At 37.7% G+C, this 22317-nt stretch overlaps 2 protein-coding genes across 2 annotated transcripts in view; one reads left to right on the forward strand and one right to left on the reverse strand.

Annotated features, from left to right (window-relative positions):
- The first annotated feature begins 592 nt into the window (after positions 1 to 592).
- LOC137617981 (serine/arginine repetitive matrix protein 5-like) lies at positions 593 to 1891 on the forward strand. The gene is made up of 2 exons (XM_068347906.1): positions 593 to 621; positions 1162 to 1891. Exons 1-2 carry the CDS (start codon positions 593 to 595, stop codon positions 1889 to 1891), a joined length of 759 nt encoding a protein of 252 aa, XP_068204007.1.
- Positions 1892 to 8868: 6977 nt separating this feature from the next.
- LOC137617982 (cell adhesion molecule 3-like) overlaps positions 8869 to 22317 on the reverse strand; it is a 715661-nt gene continuing 702212 nt past the window's right edge. The window contains exons 10-12 of the mRNA XM_068347907.1: positions 17126 to 17266; positions 12131 to 12312; positions 8869 to 10752 (exon numbers count right to left, since the gene is read on the reverse strand). Of these exons, the coding sequence (XP_068204008.1) occupies positions 10486 to 10752; positions 12131 to 12312; positions 17126 to 17266 (590 nt within the window). The 3' untranslated portion in view covers positions 8869 to 10485. The remainder of the gene's footprint in view (positions 10753 to 12130; positions 12313 to 17125; positions 17267 to 22317) is intronic.

A 22317-nucleotide genomic window follows, 5' to 3' on the forward strand; every position in this document is an offset into this window, starting at 1 on the left:
TAGACAGGGAGGATAAATAATCTTTTCCTTAGGCAAGCAGGGAGCAGTCTATTGGCACCACATCTGATGCTCCTTCTGCAGGTGGGGCGGCAGATGAGGAAGGCATATCAGTAGAAATACTTGGAGTCCTACCTTTGGCTAAGGCCTTCAGTGCTTCTCTGCAGATGCAACGTCATCAATGCCTAAGGCCAGCCACAAGGTCCTTAGGTCCAGGTTCCTGGAAAAATCACCATCAGCCACTACAGCAGTGGGGTTACTTCGAGAAGTGTAGGGAATATCACCTTCTCTGGGAAGATGATATAACCAGCTCACTGAAGTTTGCCCCAAATGCAGATCGGAGTCCCCTTCCTTCTTTAATTTTCCTCCGAGGAACTCTGCTCTAAAGGAAGCCGAAGAAGGTACGGCAGTTCAAGCACCAATGGGTGAAAAGCAGGAGGCACAGGACTTCTTTGGTTTGGGTGAATACACTGAAACTGAAAAATTCCTCTTGGCCTTCTTCCTCCTCCTACTGCTGTACTTAAGATACTACGAAGGCACCCATAACCTGCAATAACTACAGGAGGACTACTTCAAAGTCATACCCCCTGCAAAAATGACTCAAAATTCTGCAACTGCAGCCAGGTATACTGGGGTAGTCCCACAAAACTATTTGTGAATTCTTCATCACAAGCAGAGACAATCTGTAGAAAAAAGAAAGAAGAAAATAGCCAAGGTTTCTTGAGTACAGACACTACATCTGTACTGCTCTGTGACTGATATCAAAGTGGCTAATCAGTGTGCTGGTGAGGGTACACCTTGTTATATAATTTAACAGCACAGTTCCAGCTATGTTGAAATTGTACTCGTATTATAGAAAGAGGTTTTGTATATTATAATTACATATTTTTTCACGTATATAAAGTGGTAAAAACTATTAAAACCATATAGGTTTCCTTTTTTGTACAACTAAATGAACCAATAATATGTATAATAGCTGGAAAAATATTGGAACAAAGAATGTTCCACTAAAGAATATTTCCATCAAAAATATCCATTAAGCATTTCATGTCTATTCTGACAACACCAAGTAAAGATTGGGAAATATAACTTTGAATGCTATCAGAAAAGAGGACCCGTGCTCTGGGCGATCTGATAACCGTAGATATGGTAATACAATAAAAGAGACCGTGCGCGACCGATCGCAAGCGAGCTAGAGACACCGTGCGCGATCGATTGCAAGCGAGCCAGAGACACCGTGCGCGATCGATTGCAAGCGAGCCAGAGACACCGTGCGCGATCGATCGCAAGCGAGCCAGAGCCACCGTGCGCGATCGATCGCAAGCGAGCCAGAGCCACCGTGCGCGATCGATCGCAAGCGAGCCAGAGCCACCGTGCGCGATCGATCGCAAGCGAGCCAGAGCCACCGTGCGCGATCGATCGCAAGCGAGCCAGAGCCACCGTGCGCGATCGATCGCAAGCGAGCCAGAGCCACCGTGCGCGATCGATCGCAAGCGAGCCAGAGCCACCGTGCGCGATCGATCGCAAGCGAGCCAGAGCCACCGTGCGCGATCGATCGCAAGCGAGCCAGAGAGACCGTGCGCGATCGATCGCAAGCGAGCCAGAGAGACCGTGCGCGATCGATCGCAAGCGAGCCAGAGAGACCGTGCGCGATCGATCGCAAGCGAGCCAGAGAGACCGTGCGCGATCGATCGCAAGCGAGCCAGAGACACCGTGCGCGATCGATCGCAAGCGAGCCAGAGAGACCGTGCGCGATGATCGCAAGCGAGCCAGAGAGACCGTGAGCGATCGATCGCAAGCGAGCCAGAGAGACCGTGCGCGATCGATCCTAAGCGAGCCAGAGACACCGTACCCGACCGATCGCAAGCGAGCCAGAGACACCATGCGCAATTGATCGCAAGCGAGCCAGTGACCGAGATCGATCGATCGATCGCAAGCAAGAGAGACCGTGACAGATCGGTCATAAGCAAGCAAGAGAGACCGTGACAGATTGATCGCAAGCAATCAAGAGAGACCATGAGCGATCGATCGCAAGCGAGCCAGAGAGACCGTGTGCGATCGATCGCAAGCGAGCCAGAGACTCCGTGCGCAATCGATCGCAAGCGAGCCAGAGACACCGTGCGCAATCGATCGCATGCGAGCCAGAGACACCGTGCGCAATCGATCGCAGGCGAGCCAGCGAGCAAGAGAGACAGTGACCGACCGATCGATCGCAAGCAAGCAAGCAAGAGAGACCGTGACAGATCAGTCATAAGCAAGCAAGAGAGACTGTGACAGATCAGTCATAAGCAAGCAAGAGAGACCGTGACAGATCGATCGCAAGCAAGCCAGAGAGACAGTGAGCGATCGATCGCAAGCGCGCATGAGAGTCCGTGAGCGATCGATCGCAAGCGAGCAAGAGAGACCGTGAGCGATCGATCGCAAGCGAGCAAGAGAGACCGTGAGCGATCGATCGCAAGCGAGCAAGAGAGACCGTGAGCGATCGATCGCAAGCGAGCAAGAGAGACCGTGAGCGATCGACCGCAAGCAAGCAAGAGAGACTGTGACAGATCGATCGCAAGCAAGCCAGCGAGCAAGAGAGATCGTGACCAATCGATCGCAAGCAAGCAAGAGAGATCGTGACCAATCGATCGCAAGCAAGCAAGAGAGGCCGTGACCGATCGATCGCAAGCAAGCAAGAGGGACCGTGACAGATCGATCGCAAGCGAGCCAGAGAGACCGTGACAGATCGATCGCAAGCGAGCCAGAGAGACCGTGACAGATCGATCGCAAGCGAGCCAGAGAGACCGTGACAGATCGCAAGCAAGCGAGCCAGAGAGACCGTGACAGATCGCAAGCAAGCGAGCCAGAGAGACCGTGACAGATCGCAAGCAAGCGAGCCAGAGAGACCGTGACAGATCGCAAGCAAGCGAGCCAGAGAGACCGTGACAGATCGCAAGCAAGCGAGCCAGAGAGACCGTGCGCGATCGATCGCAAGCGAGCCAGAGAGACCGTGACCGATCGATCGCAAGCAGGCAAGAGAGACCGTGCGCGATCGATCGCAAGCAGGCAAGAGAGAGCGTGCGCGATCGATCGCAAGCAGGCAAGAGAGAGCGTGCGCGATCGATCGCAAGCAGGCAAGAGAGACCGTGCGCGATCGATCGCAAGCAGGCAAGAGAGACCGTGACCGATCGATCGCAAGCAGGCAAGAGAGACCGTGCGCAATCGATCGCAAGCAGGCAAGAGAGACCGTGCACGATCGATCGCAAGCAGGCAAGAGAGACCGTGAGCGATCGATCGCAAGCAGGCAAGAGAGACCGTGAGCGTTCGATTGCGAACAAGAGAGACTGTGAGAGATTGATCGCGAGCAAAAGAGACTGTGAGCGATCGATCGCAAGCGTGATCAAGATGATGCCTCGATACGATCATGCTATCAAGAACAGATCAGCTGGTGCTTTCTTAAGAAAGAGAGAACACTTTTGATCTGCAGTGTATTAATAAGAGAGAAAAATAAGTGCCTTGACTGAGTGCCCTTAAGAGGCATGAACAGATACTCTTACAGGAGTAGTTACCTTCCGTTCAGTATGCATCATGATCTAGACTAAATGCATGTGGAAGTAACATCCTGGCAAGTTTCCTTATCTGTCCCTCTGGGAAGATAATAGGAGAGCATACACTGCTAGCATGCTGTGTGCCAAGATGAGTGCTTTAAATGAGCATGCCTATCATCTCTGGCTTTGCAATCAACGAATCCTCGCGCTTAATCACAAAGACAAGTTTAGAACGTAAGGAGATAATCTCCCCTAAGGGAAAGAGCGCTAAAGGAATTCACAGATCCATGGGATTGCGTGAAAGTCTGTCACTGTGTGCGCTATGGTAGGAGTATGATGTTTTTGTGTACACCCAAGACTAGCCCATGTTAAAAGTGATGGTGATACAGCGCTCTGTTGTTGTGCGCCTCTTGGTATGTGTGTATCATGAGTACTCTGAGCCCAGAGAAGGTCTGGCAAGATAGGGAGAAGGTTGAGCTCACGATGCAATACGTTTATCCGGCAACGATGATTGAAAATAAAAATCCACTGTGCGCATCATTCATAGAAGAACCACAGTCTCTCTTCCTCCCAATATGTTCTTCTATGTCGAAATTATGAGGGGTTGAACAATCGGGAAGTCTGATTCAAGGGAGGAATATCAGCTGGCTTCTCAGCACTCTAGTTCAAAAGTAATGACAATGTCAAATATCCTAAAGTTTTATTCCCCTTTGAGGTATTAAAAACAAAGGCTAGACTTTCTATGGAGGAAAAACCATGTTACCCCAGGCAATTCCAAAGTTCTAGCACAGCTGGAGCAAGATTTGAACTAGAGACTCCTCACATTTTACACTAAGGTAAACAGGCATATCTTCCAGCCTCGAAACTTATCCAAAAGTTAAAGAAAGAAAATTCTAAAAGCCAAATTTGAAGAAAGGCCATCTGTGTTATTCACCAGCTGGAATCAAAGTGACTGTTCACGGTACCAGCAAGGGGGCTAGGGCTTCTCCGCCACCAGCTGGTAATTACCAGCTACTGCTGACACCTACTAAAGAATGAAGATTTGTATTTGTGTAGGAACAAATTTCAAACTTTATGCCTAAACACTCTTTAGTATCACTAGCCAATATATCTAATTAGATATAGCCTACTTAGACCTAATATGTATTAATAAGTAAAATACTTTTGAACCCTCTTATTGAAAAAAAACACGGTATTCAATAAAGAACGGGGATAGCTTACACAGGAGAATTGTATTCGTCGCAAAAAAAAAAAAAGAAAAAAAAAAAAAAAAAAAAAAAAAAACTGATTCCGTAGAAGAGACAAACGTGTCCTAAAAGTAAACCATAGATTTAGACAATAAAATGGGAGTTCACTTTTAAATAAATGTATACATAAGTTATGTCCCAGCCCCCATTAATCATACAATATCTGTCAAACTAGCCACCACTGCCCCACGTCTTAGAGAATATTTCAGTTTCACTAGACATTGAGATACCCTATAGTAATCGTATATATGCAATTATACCTACACGTGTAGGTATACACACATGCAAGTGTATGCATATACACATGTATACACATACACGTGCATGTGTATACTCATACACGTGCATGTGTATACACATACAGGTACATGTGTATACACATACAGGTGCATGTGTATACACATACAGGTGCATGTGTATACACATGCATGTGTATGTGTATACACATACATGTGTATACACACGTGCATGTGTATACACACATGCATGTGTATGTGTATACACATGCACGTGTATATGTATACACATGCATGTGTATGTGTATACACACATACATGTGTATACACACGTGCATGTGTATACACATGCATGTGTATACACATGCATGTGTATACATATACACGTGCATGTATCTACACATACATGTCCATGTATATACACATACAAATGTTTATACACATAAACATGTATGCATATACACTCATGTATGCTTATACACAAACACGTTTATGTGTATGTACATACACGTGTATGTGTAGATACATGCACGTGTATATGTATACACGTGCATGTGTGTATACAAATACATGTGTACGTGTATGTATATACACATCCACGTATGTATACATACACGTGTATCTGTATACACATACACGTGTATGTCCATACTCATATATGTATGTACATACACGTGTATGTGTATGTACTTACGCGTTTATGTGTATGGACAAACACGTGTATGTGTATATACACACATGTATGTATACACATACATGTATATACATACACATGTATATATACACATACATGTATATACATACATGTATATACTTACATTTATAGACAACGTACACAGATTCATATACAGTATATATACATAAAATAATACATACTGGTTCTTCTGCTTTTGAAGCCCACCTCAATTGATAGTCGATTAGCGATATTTTGGCTTTGGAGCATACACGAGTTACACAGTCAATTGCAATTACTATCAATAAATCAACATAAAACTCTTAAAACAATCCTATTTGACACCATCAGTAGCCTACGCTACGTTGTCTTACCTCATATTTCACGTAGTTTCAACTGCAAACCTTGCAAGCCAGCAAGAAGACCACACGATTTTATACAATCCGGGAGGAACCGCGTATAGTATTAACACCACTAGTAATTTTCACAACTGAATGGGCGCTTACGCTCTATCTTACCAAGTACCGTCGTCAGTACTCCAAGCCAAGGACGCGTAACTGTCTAAGTATGGAAGAACAGGAATCGTTCGCTTTAGAAATTTTAGCACAAAATATTAAATAATACTTGTATTGAGAATACTTTAAGGTTTTACTATCGTAAAGCTTTTACCTAATTACTTAAAACTTTAACATTTAAGATTATAGATTTAACTCTTATTTTTCCTGTATATCTAATTTAAAAAAGGTTCGTTGTTCGAAAAGTTATTAATGTCACAGGTACAGCGAACTATGTAAAATGTGGGCTTTGTTATGGAAGAGTCACTATGAGTTGAAGATGAAAAATTATCAGATAAATTACCCACTTTATTATTATAATTAATTATTAAATAATACACACACTAGTCCTTGATTTTTTTTTATCTCGCAGAGCAATTGCATACGTTCACAAGTAACAAGCCATTATTATTATTATTATTATTATTATTATTATTATTATTATTATTATTATTATTATTATTATCTAAGCTATAACCCGTATTAAAAGCAATACCATAAGCCCAAGTGCTCCAACAGGGAAAATAGCCCCGTGAGGAAAGGAAATAAGGAAATAATTACACGATATGAGAAAAAATGAACAATTAGAATAAAATATTTAAAAAAAAACAGTAACAAAATCAAAACAGATATTTCATAAACTATAAAATGACTTCTGTCAGCCTGTTAAACATAAAAAAAAAAAAAAATACTGCAAGTTTGAACTTTTGAAGTTCTACTGATTCAACCACCCGAATGATATTTTGAATCTCTCCACTTACTCAAAAGAATTTACCTTTGGTAGATATATTCGCACAAAAAATCAAGAATACATTGGAAGCTGTAGTTTCCTAGGAGAGTTTACAATGTTAAAACACTACAATCAACTTCTTCTTCTTTGTCTGCATCTTTCCCCACTTTTATGTGGGGTCGATGTTTCTGGCCAGTGTTCTCCATCTACCTCTGTCCCACACTTTATCACCGGTTAATCTCACAATCTCCACTGGCCATATTGGTTTTGGCTAATTTTTCATGGCCGGATGCCTTTCCTGCCGCCAACCCTCCCCATTTACCCGGGCTTGGGACCGGTACCAAGTTGAGGCTGTCTTGCCCCCCTCTAAAACACTACAATCAACACTGTAATCTAATTTAGGTTACTTACCTTTTGAAAGCTACAAATATCATGTCATAGTTTGTTTCACCATTTCAATCAAGACCATCCTATCGTCTTCTGTGGTGGTCGATATGGTAACGTCCCAGACTGGTGAACGCTAGACTGGGGTTCGAGTCCCCACAAACTCGTTAGTTTCTTTGGTCGCTGCAGCCTCGCCATCCTTGTGAGCTAAGGATGGGGGATTTGGGGGAGCCTATATGTCTATCTGCTGAGTCATCAGCAGCCATTGCTTGATCTTCCTTGGTCCTAGCTTGGGTGGAGAGGAGACTTTGAGCGCTGGTGATCATATGTACATATGGTCAGTGTCCTGCTCGATAGGGTAATGTCACTGTCCCTTGCTTCTGCCATTCATGAGCGGCCTTTAAACCTTTCATTCTTTGAACCCACGTAAAGGGCATTGTGATAAAAAAGAATTTTCATGCATTCAATTCCTGCACTGCAGAAGATAAGGAACATTAACAGATAAACATAATCAGGACATATAGTATTGAAATATCGTTTTATTCAAGAGAATGGTAATCTTAATTCACGTATAACAATCGCCCTATAAAATTGGTCCTCTTATAAATTAATACATAGAGCTACTCAATGATTTGAAATAAATTACGAGTAAACTATGTTTGTGAATCATACAGATTAGGAACTAGATAATTCAATATTATTATTATTATTATTATTATTACTACTACTACTTGCTAAGCTACAACCGTAGTTGGAAAAGCAGGATGCTTTAAGCCCAAGGGCTCCAATAGGGAAAATGGACCAGTGAGGAAAGGAAATAAGGAAATAAATAAACTACAAGGGAAGTAATTAACAATTAGATAAAACAGTAATAAAATAGATTCATATACAAACTATAACTTCAAAAACAAGAGGAAAATAAATAAGATAGAATAGTGTGCCTGAGTGTACCCTCAAGCTAAAGAACCCTAACCCAAGACAGTGGAAGACCATGGAATAGAGGCTATGGTACTACCCAAGACTAGAGAACAATGGTTTGATTTAGTGTCCTAAGAATGAATCAAAATTTAAGATTAAGATTCCCACCACTTATTTTTCTTATACGAATATGATCTATTTTCACACTTATTAAGAGTAAAAATTGAAAAATAATCTCACAAAAAAAAAATCTGAAACACAAATATCGAAAAACATAACATTATACATTAAATTAAGAGTTTTATTTAGTTTGAGTAAAAATTGAAAACTGATCTCAAAAAATAAAAGAATCTGATTGAAACAAAAATGTTGGAAAACATACGATTACAAAACATATTAGTTTTATAGAAACATAACGGTGTAAACATCAAAATGAACGTGTACATAAACGCTTGTGAATTACCTGCAAGAGCCCGTGTCCTGGTATAGGCAGGGCAATATAATACCTACATACCTGATAAAGATCCCTTCTTGTAGAGTGTAAGTGGAAATATAAGTACAGGGAGTAGAGCCAATTAGGTCAATAAGTAACGAACTACTTAAGAGACGCAAACATTTATTACAATTTATTCCAAGAACATTAATAAATTGCTATCATTATCTAGGGCAGCCACATCTTAACCATTATCATCATCATATATAAAGCAACGAATAGAAGAATCTCTATTAAATAATGGAGGGCTGGTAACTTTCTCTCAAGCGTCTGCTAACTGTCCATTTCCACCACATTCGTGTCATCATTACCACACTGTTTCTCTCATGGTTTCACTTTCTTCCAAGGAACTTTTAGACTTACAAGCCAATAGGGTTATGGAAATTGAAAAGGAATTGCTTATTTTAAATCATCATATACGGAATTTATTTTCAAAAGCGTTAATGATCTAAAAAAAAAAGGTTATTTTGATTTCAACGCTCTTTCTGTAGTAACAGAAGAGAGCTGGTGTGTCCTTATTAAGTTATTTCATCTTGAATTAATGAAAATCTTTATTGCTGATTAAAGCCTCTTTAAAACCAGCACATCTTGGCGGCCCTTTTCAATGATAAAGCTTAAACTGTTCTCTATTACATGAACATATACTACGTTTTGTGAGGTACAAAATAAAAATAAAAACAAGATCAGCACTAAAACACCCCATCTTTATCACAGTTTCTTTTTTTGTTTTTTGCTACAGAAGCCAATGAATAAGATGACTGATTTTCATCGACAATATTTCTATTCCTTATTTCAAGAAAGACATGTTCCAGCTTTCGACTTGTATAGTCTTCTTCCTTTCAGTTGTAGAAACCTTTTTTTTAATCCTTCAGAGACTGAATCCTACCCCCACTTTTCCTTCAATCGCAAAATCCTACTTTCAGATGAATCTCAATCCTTTCGACGATATTTCTCCTCTTCATTTCAAGAAAGACATGCTCCGGCTTTCGACTTTTAAAATCTTCTTCCTCCTAGTTGTAAAAACCATTTTTTAATCCTTCAGAGACTGAATCCTACCCCCATTTTTCCTTCAAAATCCTACCTTCAGACGAATCTCAATCCTTTCAGTGATTAAATCCCACAGAGAGTGCACTTTCTACACCGCCAAGACCACGTAAATGATTGAAAAAAAAGAATTGGTCACACATAACCAGCATGAAAAAGGAAATGTCATTGTTAAATTTACAATTATTATCGCATCCAAGAATTGCCGATGGACACACAAAGACTTGTCCAGAGCTGAGATTATACAAATGTCTCTTTTTGTTATTCACTGTATAATAAGAATTTCACTTCTAAACAGGAAAGACATTGCACTCGGAAAAAAACTCAATGGGCTTAAAGTTTTTAGCACAAATTCTGTATTAATAACTCAGCAGTGTTCATAGGCATAATCACGTAAAATGCTACTTCAGTTTCACTATTTTTTTTTCACTATACTGTCACTTTTATCGTTTTGCAAATGAGTTTAAATCCCTTTCGACTCTTTAAAGTATCGCTCATACACTTAGAATATACAAATATAAAATGCCATTTACAGCATATCCATTCCCTTTGCTGGAATCGGACACTGAATCTTTTCTCATCGTAACACATAAATCTTTATAAGCCATAAATGCTCACTTTAATGTCAGGACTGGAGATGGCCACACGCAGAAAAACCAGTTAAAATAACCTCCCGTCCTCACAGCCACACCCTCCCGACGACTGCGTTCGAAACCACAGAAACGGAAAGCAGTAAAGTCAATAGAGAGGCGGTCAGGTGGAAGGGAATTTGGGCACGGGAGGCGCTGGCTGCTACCGAATGGGCGGCTGCCGTGACGTTGAGGCGGATGAGGGCGGCCGTGGCACCTCTGTCATTGACGCCCACGATGACCCAGTTCCCCTCGTCATGAGGTTTCACGCCCGCTATGGTCAGGACAGCGTAGTGGCACCCGGGCGTTTCAGAAGTCTGCGGGGGGACAGAAAACGACGTCATATTATAACATTATGAGGACAAAGTATAAATCGATACCATAGATGAGTTTCTGATCTTTAATATATTATTAATATAAAAAATATTAAATCTTCAGGGCAAACGTAGTTCCCTCTCCTCTTATACTCTAATTATGTTGAAAATTTAGTATTCCATAGACCGTAAGATCCAAATATGTGGCTTTTTTTTCCCACAAGAATATATTCAATGACGGGAAATATTGAGATTTCAAGCTACTCCGACTTAGGTTTATCTGAAGCTGATTCATAATCTACGCAAAGTTCAATGTTTCCCAGGCAGTTTTCAATGATTTCGCTTGTGAAATTAGAATTTAAATCAAGTTTTACTAATATATTTTGGTAGTGGACACCATCTTCCATTCTGATGCAATTGCCCCCGGGGTCTTCACTATAAATATTATAGATATTTCTGAAATTATGTCCCTTTCCTAGTTACTGACGGATCATAGCAATGAAGAGAAAAAGATAATAGAAAAAGTGAATTACAAAATTAACGCCACTGAGACGGCAATCTCTTTCAATATAAGATATTATATCGGTCATTATTCTACCGAGTTCAAGGGCCCTTCTGCCTCTCATCAAGAAAGCCCTTCCACACAGAAAACGGTCACACTGCCAGTTCAGTACTTGGTGAAGTGGTGCTTACCTTTTAAGATTTGGCATTATCTATGTTTTCAATTTCCTAACTTTTACCGGGTTGGAAGAAAAGTGATGAGCAAAAACATATTAACAACAGAGCAATAAAACATATCAATAATTGACGGCAGTTAAATCTAAAATATAGAAATAATCTTCTTTGAAAAAGTCATTATAAGTTGAAGATGAAAAATTATCAGATAAATTACCCACTTTATCATTATAATTAATTCTAGAAAATTATCCAGCCGTAAATAATACACACAAACTAGTCCTTGATTTTTTTTCTTATCTCACATAGTACTTGCATACGTTCACAGGTAACAAGTCATTATTATCATCTTTATTGCTGACTAAAGCCTTCTTAAAACAGCACATCTTGACGGCCCTTTTCAATGATAAAGCTTAGAAAACTGAAAGAAAAATATCTCGGTTTTAATGAGAACCAATACTAAGAATTCAGAATGTCATATTGTATAACTGTCTCATCTAAACAATCTTCCAATAGTCTGGTGTTGTAGAAAACCTCCAAATCATTGTTTGATGAAGACTTACGTTCAAACGAGAAAACTCATTGACAGAAGCAAGTTCCTCACCATTACATGCGCGAATCACAGCTTTGACCTGCATTGCTGACTGCTAATATAGACTCCACTATTTATACTATACAAATTCTATAATAATAATAGACTACTTACTGTGAGGTTATGTGCTGTGATCCTATCTTTGGTATCGCCAGGATTAATTGGCTGGAGGTGGGGGGGAGGGAGCCAGGTCAGTGTAAGGGGTAAAGGTCGACCGCAGACGTGCGCAGAGAGCGCAGTGGGGCGCCCGGCAATGGAGAGCACGGTCGAGTTGACTGCCGCTACCATGGGAGCTCCTGTTGGCAATATAAAGTAGTAATAATAATAATAATAATAATAATAATAATAATAATAATAGGAAATCATTACATTTGTTGCGAATAACACTGACGCAGAGATAAACTAGACTGAAGCACTCGTAGAGTGCAAACCTTGACCTTGACCTTTGACGCTCCAAACTTTAATCATTTCCAGCTCTTTACACAACAGTTTAAAATCCCTGCTAGTTTCATTACATTATGATTAAAATCGTGGCCGTATGGTTGATGACCGGAATTTGACCCTTTGCTTGACCTTGACCTTGAACTCGACCTTGACCTTCCAAAATTTTATCATTTCCAGATCTTTACATAACAGTTTAAAATCCCTGCAAGTTTCATTGCATTATGATTAAAATTGTGGCCGTATGGTTGATGACCGGAATTTGACCCTTTTTGACCTTGGACTCGACCTTGACCTTCCAAAATTTTATCATTTCCAGCTCTTTATATAACAGTTTAAAATCCCTGCTAATTACATTACCTTACGATTAAAATTGTGGCCGTATGGTTGATGACCCGAATTTGACCTTTTACGTGACCTTGACCTTAGACCTTAATATGTATTAATTGGATTTTCATACATTCAAATATGAACCAAGTTTGAAGTCTCTGTGACAACAATGCCCAAACTTATGGTTTATTATGTGAATTGGCCATTTTGTTTGACCTTGACATTCAACCTTCCAAAATTTAATCATTTCCAGCTTTTTAAATAACAGTTAATCCCTGCAAGTTTCATTACTCTATGATTAAAATTGTGGCCAGGGGGATATTCTTAAACAAACAAACACAAAAACAATTACACAAACAGGGGATAAAACATAACCTCCTTCCAACTTCGTTGGCGGAGGTAGAAAGCACTACACTTTTAGCGAATAACACTGATGTAGAGATAAATAAATATAAAAAAAAAATATCATTTCAAAAAATAAAATGAGAAAGGCAACCGTAAATCAAAGGCTTTTCTCCATCTTTGAAAATAATGGCGTTAGTGTTATCTCAACCGGGAAGATAAAAACAAAACGGAACAGTTTATCATGAAAACAAAGAGAACAAGAGCCGATGCGTCTCCAGTATTTCATCTTTTTTTTTCTTCCTTTCCTAGATAAAGGGAGTCTTTGTGCGACTACAGCGTCTCCAAGACAAGGGAGGAGGGTTGGGTCCCGCTTAAGGTACTGTATCTGCCTTGATCTCTTAAATACTGTCGTTTATCTGGCATAATTTCCTTGTTCTATTACCTTCTTTGTTTCTCCAATAGTCCTTGACTGCTCTCTTTCTCCTATCTCTCTATATATATATATATATATATATATATATATATATATATATATATATATATATATATATATATATATATATACATACATATATATATATATATATAAAACAACAACAACAACAACAATTGCATCTATTTCTAGTCCACTGCAGGAAAAGGGCCTTTAATGATTGATGATGGTGGGAGACTCTAGACTTATCGCTCGTAGCAAACCAACCTAGTATGGCTTTGGTAATCATGGCGGTACACAAACCCTTTCACCATGGGAAGGTATCCCCAATCATTTGTGTGTGTGTGTATATATATATATATATATATATATATATATATATATATATATATATATATATATATATGTATGTATGTATTCCATGCTTCTTTACTGGAAAAAGTTCAAGACAAACAAGACTAGTGTAGGGTCCTTAAACCATAAACGAATCCTCTGTGTAGTAAAATGTCACATAATCCGTTCAAACACCTGTAAAGAAGGTTCGTTAAGTAAGGCATTAACCAAACACTTAAACTGGGACATACTGTACCTTCACCTCCCTCTTGCTTGAGCTCTAACCCATTCTGGATACTATGACCCATACTTTCCAGTACCTCTTGTTCACCCTCTCCCACAATTTCCCACTGCTTACGAATCATGTTCTTTTCTCATCTATCTATCTATCTTTCTACGAGGCCAACCCATCCCAAAACAATCTACTTTCTTTGCTTCCGTATAATAGATAAACTTTTTACTATTTCCATATATAGGCCAATGTTGCTCATACAATCCGGTAGGGAAGACTTAGTTCGACAATCCATTCACTTGGTGCAATTTTGGCTTCAGCAAACAATCCAAGTGTTCTCCAGAGGCACTTCTCTCTTCTTTCACCATACAGCCATAAATTACATTTAATTGAAAATATCTATAATATTCATTTGGGAGTTAAATGGTAGGACAGGATTAGAAATGTAACTATAAGAGAGATTACTCGAGTGCCATATGTGGATGAGATTATTGTAAGGAGGAGATGGAGATGGTTTGGGCATGCTCTTCGCTCTCCCCAAGAGAGACTAGTTCACCAAACGTTCAACTGGGCTCCACAAGGCACTAGAAGAGTTGGAAGACCCAGGCCTACATGGCTGGGGAGTATGAAGCGTTAAGTAGGAGATGAATGGAAAAGTATTGAATTAAAAGCTCAAGATAGAGACTGCTGACGAAATCTAACCGAGGCCCTTTGCGTCAATAGGCGTAGGAGGAAATGATGATGATATTCATACTCTTCTATTCTTCGATCCAGTGTTGATTCTAAAGAGTGACTGGGGGGGGGGGGAGGTCCTCGCTGGGTCCTCATGGTTTCTGTTTCTGTTGATTTCGGCTTCTGCTGGTTTCTGCTGTTTAGGCTGGATTCCTTTATCACCTGGTTTCTGCTTCTGCTGGGTTTGTTTCTGCTTCTGCTGGTTTCTGCTGCTTAGACTGGATTCCTTTTTCTCCTGGTTTCGGCTTCTGCTGGGTTTCTGCTTCTGCTGGTTTCTGTTTCTGCTGATTTTTGTTTCTACTGCTTAGGCTGGATTTCCTTTTCTTCTGGTTTCTGCTTCTGCTTAGCTTTTGTTTCTGCTTCTGCTTGGTTTCTATTTCTGCTTCTGCTTGGTTTCTATTTCTGCTTCTGTTGCTTAGGCTGGATTTTTTCTTCTCCTGGTTTCTGCTTCTGATGGGTTTCTGTTTCTGCAACTGCTGGTTTCTGCTGCATAGGCCAGATTGCTTTTCTCATGGCTTCTGCTTCTGCTGATTAGGCTGGATTTCCTTTTCTACTGGTTTCTGCTTCTGCTGATTTGTTTCTGCTGCTTAGGCTGGATTTCCTTTTCTCCTGGTTTCTGCTTCTGCTGGACTATGTTTCTGCTGCTTAGGCTGGATTTCCTCTTCTCCTGCTTTCTGCTTCTGCTTGATTTCTGTTTCTACTTCAGTTGGCCTCTGCTTCAGCTGCTCCTTGTAGCTCCTCCCACCTTATGAGCTTAAACCGGAATCCGATTCTAAATCTGATATGTCAACTGACATTCCATTTCATGATAACTCATCATATGCGGAGGAGACAGACCTGAGCTGTGTAATCTGAAGTCACCTTACTTACATTATGCTCGCGATTACCATCTAATTTGAGAACACTGATTATTCAGTCCAACATCACATGAAGGACTCGTGGAGTATCCTTCCGCAATAGGATAGCGGCAGTCGCCGCCTATTCATAAAACCTAGTCGACTGATAAAAGTCTTCAGTTCTGTACCAAGTGTAATTAAGATCCCGTGTTCTATACACTGTTAAAAATGTGCCATAAAGAAAACGGTAAAAATCCTGACTTAAAAGCTGCTCAACATTTACCGTTTTAAAAACGGATATATTGACATAATGGAGTGATATTGCGGTCACCAACACGTAAAAGATAATAAATAAGTATGGAAGAATTACGGTCGCCTGTATTTTACTGAAATACAGCTGAGAACAGTATACCTTTAAGGAGCATTTCCGGTTAAAATAACGAATTTTTTTTAACAGTGTAGGGTACGAACATTACGGCCTATATTTTGCACTCATTTTCATAGTTATTCATCCTCCGTCCTCTCTCGTACCTCCAGCCTCCAGCACGGTTAGTGTTGATACTGAATTCATTGCAAGAATGCTCTCAACTATTTAATATGATTCATCCTCATCTCTCTATTTCCTTCCCTCACTAGGCTATTTTCTCTGTAAAGCCCTTAGGCTTATAATATCCTGCTTCTCCAAATCGGGTTGTAGCTTAGCCTAATAATAATAATAATAATAATAATAATAATAACAATTTTATATATATATATATATATATATATACATGTACAGTATATATAATAATAATAATAATAATAAAAATAAAAATAATGATAATATTTAACATAATATATATATATATATATATATATATATATATATATATATATATGGGATCGAACGCTAGCCCCTTCTAATGAAAGTTCAGGTCGAAACCAACCATGCCACGAGAGGCCATAAAAGGAAATTGGAACCTGACGCTAACTAGCTGTCCGAGGATTTACCTGGCGAGACATCAGTCTCTTACCAGCAAGTTTTACCCGATTTCCCCGGCCCACCACGTGACACAATTGGTAGTAATTCATTCAAATTACCCCTAATGAGTCAATATGGATAAATATCAACACAACATCGTGTTCAAATAGAAATAAATTTCTACCTCATACTTGGGATCGAACGCTAGCCCCTTCTAATGAAAGGCCAGGTCGAAACCAACCATGCCACGAGAGGCCATAAAAGAAAATCGGAACCTGACGCTAACTAGCTGTACAGTGTATATAATAGTAATAATAATAATATATATATAAATATATATATTTATATATAAATATATATATATATATATATATATATATATATACATGTACAACATATAATAATAATAATAATAATAATAATAATAATAACAATAATAATAATAAATAATTTCTATTGCCCTGACCTGTAACAATGATGTCCACGTCATCCGATTCGATGGTGTTAGTGGCGTCGGAGGCAACGCATCGATACCGGCCCCCGTCGGAATAAGTCGTCTTCCTCAGTAGGAGCGAGTTTTGCGATGACACACCAGCCGCTCGGCCACCTGCTGAATAAATTACACAGGTTAGGTTAAGGAAGTCGAATGTTATAGAAGAACTTCATCAGTTTTTGTTTATGTATATATAAATGTGTATATATATATATATATATATATATATATATATATATATATATATATATATATATATATAATCTATATATAATATACAGTATATATATATGTAAATATATATATATATATATATATATATATATATATATATATATATATATATATATATATATATATATATAACTATAATCATATGTATATATACGTTTACACATACATGTATGTATATACATATATATATATATATATATATATATATATATATATATATTATATATAACTATAATCATATGTATAGTATACATACATATATATACGTTTACACATACATGTATATATATATATATATATATATATATATATATATCTTTTCTCTTACTTAATATATATCAGCCTATTTCAAGGTAATTCCTATCCTATCCTAATAACTCCACATCTCTCTATATACTTCATCAGTATTTTTGTCTAACAGAAAATATCTAAAGATAGAAATCTACTTCCAATAGCAAGTTTTCGACATTCCTTACGTAAGGATTGTTAATCTTTACACTTATTGGACTCAATGACAACTCTGGAGTACAATAGCCAAATGAGAAATCACTCTAAATCGATTTCAACTTTATTAACTTCGCCTGGGTTTATCTCTCCTTGATTTGACATATTTTTATTACATGGTTCCTAAGTGATAACTTAGCTTGTTGAAATGTAAAATGGTAAATGTAAGTAAAAGTATACACAAGTAAATGAACTGGTAAACCATTTACTTTCTCTCTTTTCTTTAGGTATATACCGACACCCCACGCATGTCTATGTTGTATTATTGGAGACAATTACAATGTAGTGTTTAAATAAAGGATATCCTTTGTGGAAAATGTTGAATATCCTAGGGATAGTGCCATGATACATTTACTACGTTGATAGCTATAGCTACTACTACAACAACAACAACAACAACAACAACCATTTTATAAAAGTTATTACAATATCCAAACCGATTTCCTGAGTTATCCGGAAATTGCACTAGCAAGTTTTAACTAATAACAATTATTAAATTAGAACTTAAAAATTATGTAATTATATTTAGTTTCATCATCAATAAGGATGCTCATCATATGATTCACTCTACGCTTTCGTCTTTGAAAATTTTACCCGCGAATATCGGAGTAAACTGTGACTTGCTATTCCAAATATCATCGTTTGAGTTCGAAATTTGGCCAAGAAATTTTCCATACTCAAATGGAGTAGTGATTCCAGTGCTTAAAATACTGACTTTTAGGGTTCGATATAGAAGAGAGAGAGAGAGAGAGAGAGAGAGAGAGAGAGAGAGAGAGAGAGAGAGAGAGAGAGAGAGAGAGAGAGAGAGAGAATTTCTATAAGGATGAAACCTAGTTTAATATGAAAGTAGTGATTTCGATGCTCGAAATAGGAGAGAGAGAGAGAGAGAGAGAGAGAGAGAGAGAGAGAGAGAGAGAGAGAGAGAGAGAGAGAATTTCTCAAGGGATGAAACCTAGTTAAATATGAAAGTTATTTCGATGCTTGAAATTCTAACACTTATGGTTTGATATAGGGGAGAGAGAGAGAGAGAGAGAGAGAGAGAGAGAGAGAGAGAGAGGGAGAGAGATTTCTCAAGGGATGAAACCTGGTTTTCAACGACCCCCAACATTGACTAAAAGTCTCGCATTGTTTCGGTCTGTCTCTTTAAAATCTAAATTACTGATGGACTAAATCAGAAATGAACTACCACAGCGGAATATATATATTTTACCCACCAATTCACGACGTGAAATCAAAGAAACATTACTACCAGAGAGAATTCACTATGATTTCCATTAGGATCTAACGAGAAAAAAAAATTTTGATGGTTATCAATGTTGTTTCGAGAGTTATTTTGTTTTCAGAATTTGTTCATTCTAGTCAGAAATGGTGTAGGCTCAGTTATCTCCCCCCCCCCCCCAAAAAAAAAAAAACTCTTTGTCTATTATGATTCGCCAGTAAGTACTATACGGTAGGATTGCGATGGCCTATTGTAAACGTCCCTGACTGGTGATCGCCAGACTGGGGTTTGAGTCCCGTTCAAACTAGTTAGTTCCTTTAATGTCTGCAACCTCACCATCCTTGTGAACTTAGGATAGGGTGTTTGGGGGAGCCTATAGGTTTACCTGCTGAGTCATCAGCAACCATAACCTGGTTCTCCTTGGTCCTAGCTTGGGTGGAAAGGGGCCTTGGCCACTGATCAATATATGGTCAGTCTCTAGGGGATTATCATGCTGTCCCTTGCCTCTGCCATTCATGAGCGGCCTTTAAACCTTTAAATGGGAAGGATACAAATATAAAGACGTCGAGTGGATAAGTAAAAACTGATGAATGAAGATATATGATAATGGAATAAATAGAGGAGAAGAAATCATAGCGTTGGGAGAGAGAGAGAGAGAGAGAGAGAGAGAGAGAGAGAGAGAGAGAGAGAGAGAGAGAGAGAGAGAGAGAGAGAGAGAGAGAGAGAGAGCGGGTGGTGGGGGGACTGGAGGATTGTAAAATATATAATTGAGAACTGTTTTATTTCAGGCTAATATATATATATATATATATATATATATATATATATATATATATATATATATATATTTATATATATACATATATAATATACATTGTATGTATACATATATATATATATATATATATATATATATATATATATATATATATATATATATATGTGTGTGTGTGTGTGTACATACAATGTATATTATATATGTATATATACATATATATAAATATATGTATATATATATTATATATTTATATATATATATACATATATAATATGCATTGTATGTATAAATACATACATATATATATATATATATATATATATATATATATATATATATATATATATATATACATATACATATCTATAATCTTTTTCTTTACAAAAAATATCTCCATTACCACGAAATTTATTATTCTAATACATTTCATCTTTTTTTTTTTTTACTATCTCTCCTACCCTCTCCTATGTATCCTATCCTAGTCTACACACACACACAGCCACACACACACACACACACACACACACATAGGTATATATATATATATATATATATATAATATATATATATATATATATATATATATATATATATATATATATAATATATATATATATATATATATATATATATATTATATATATATATATATATATATATATATATAAAACACACACACACACACACACACACACATATATATATATATATATATATATATATATATATATATATATATATACTATATTTCACATTTTATAAATTTTCAGGGAATCAAAAAACTGGATTAGGTAAAAAAAAATAGGTAGCAAGAATCCGAAAAAAATCTTACGATTTAGAGCTAGTGCAGTGAGTTATAACCAAACTCAGTTAATTAGACAATCTAAGAGGGGTAGCAATGAGGAATTATTGCAGTCAGGATGATATCTTGTTCCCTGGCAATCATTTCATGGAAGAGAGAACAAAGTTCACCACAAAACTGCTGGCAGTCTTAGTACAAAAACGATTGTGTAATAAACAAAGAAAACGAAATGAAGTTTATCAACAAAAGAAAACGAGCACCAAAAGATAGTAGAGCGGTAACCTTGACAAAAATGGAAAGTAGTTTTTACTGGGAGAAAATAAATCCCTTAAACGACAAATCACACAATTGTTAACCTTAAAACTCTAGATTATATGTGCACCAGTGTGGATTTTAAAATATATCAAAATGTTCACCAGGGTATATCATTCTGACATTAAAACTATGCAAGAATAACCTAGGCCTCATATATATCACATGAACTACAATTGTTCCTGGCTATTAATGCTCCAAAAGCTTATAGTCAATTCGAATATCCGTATCCAAAAGCTTAAACTGATCGTAGTATGTCAATTTACTATCAATCAACATAATAATAGAAATAAAGAGAATCACGTCATTTTCTTGCAAATATGAAAATTTTAATACTCCAAAAACAAAAACAAAATTAGTCTCAATAAAATTACAAGATGATTCTGCAACAATAATCAAAAGTTATCAATTAATTCAGTGTTATTTAAATGAGGTTTAAAGGCCGCCCATGAATGGCAGAGGCAAGGGACAGTGACATAGCCCTATCAAGCAGCACATAGGATCAGCTCCCTACCACCCTCTAAATCCATGCTAGGACCAAGGAGGACCAGGCAATGGCTACTAAATACTCAGCGGATTACTCGCTAAGCTACAACCCTAGTTGGAAAAGCAAGATGCCATAAGCCCAATACGTCCAACGGGGAAAAATAGCCCAGTGAGGAAAGTAAATAAGGAAATAAATAAATAAATATGAGGAAATAATGAACAATTAAATAAGATATTTAAAAAACTAACAACAAATCACATATTTCATATACATACTGTATATATATATATATATATATATATATATATATATATATATATATATATATATATATATACTATTAAAAGGCTTTTGTCTGCCTGTTTACCATAAAAACCTTTGCTGTAAGTTTGAACTTCTGAAGTTCTACCGATTCAACTACCCGATTAGGAAGATCAATCCACAATAAGGTCATAGCTGGAATAACACTTCTAGAATAATGTGTAGTATTGAGCCTCATGATGGAGAAGACCCGACTATTAGAACTGCCTGCCTAGTAATACGAACAGGATAGAACTGTCCGGGAAGATCTGAATGTAAAGGATGATGAAAATTATGGAAAATCTTATATAACATACCACACAACAAAGCCCTTTGACATTTTCTATGCTTTATACTACTTTGCTGTGTAGATTCCAGATTTGTTTCCTACGACTGTTTCCACGTCAATCAGGGCTATTCCAGAGCAAACTATGTACCATATTATTATTATTATTATTACTAGCCAAGCTACAAGCCCATGCTATAAGCCCAAGGGCTCCAACAGGGAAAAATAGCCCAGTGAGGAAAG

This window comes from Palaemon carinicauda, chromosome 24 (assembly GCF_036898095.1).
Source record: "Palaemon carinicauda isolate YSFRI2023 chromosome 24, ASM3689809v2, whole genome shotgun sequence".
NCBI lineage: Eukaryota > Metazoa > Arthropoda > Malacostraca > Decapoda > Palaemonidae > Palaemon > Palaemon carinicauda.

What these genes read in the sequence shown, in the direction of transcription:
- LOC137617981 (XM_068347906.1), top strand. Translation starts at nt 593, where the DNA reads ATGACTCAAAATTCTGCAACTGCAGCCAG. An exon ending in AATTCTGCAACTGCAGCCAG is followed by an intron (nt 622 to 1,161) that starts GTATACTGGGGT and finishes ATACAATAAAAG; the next exon opens with AGACCGTGCGCGACCGATCG.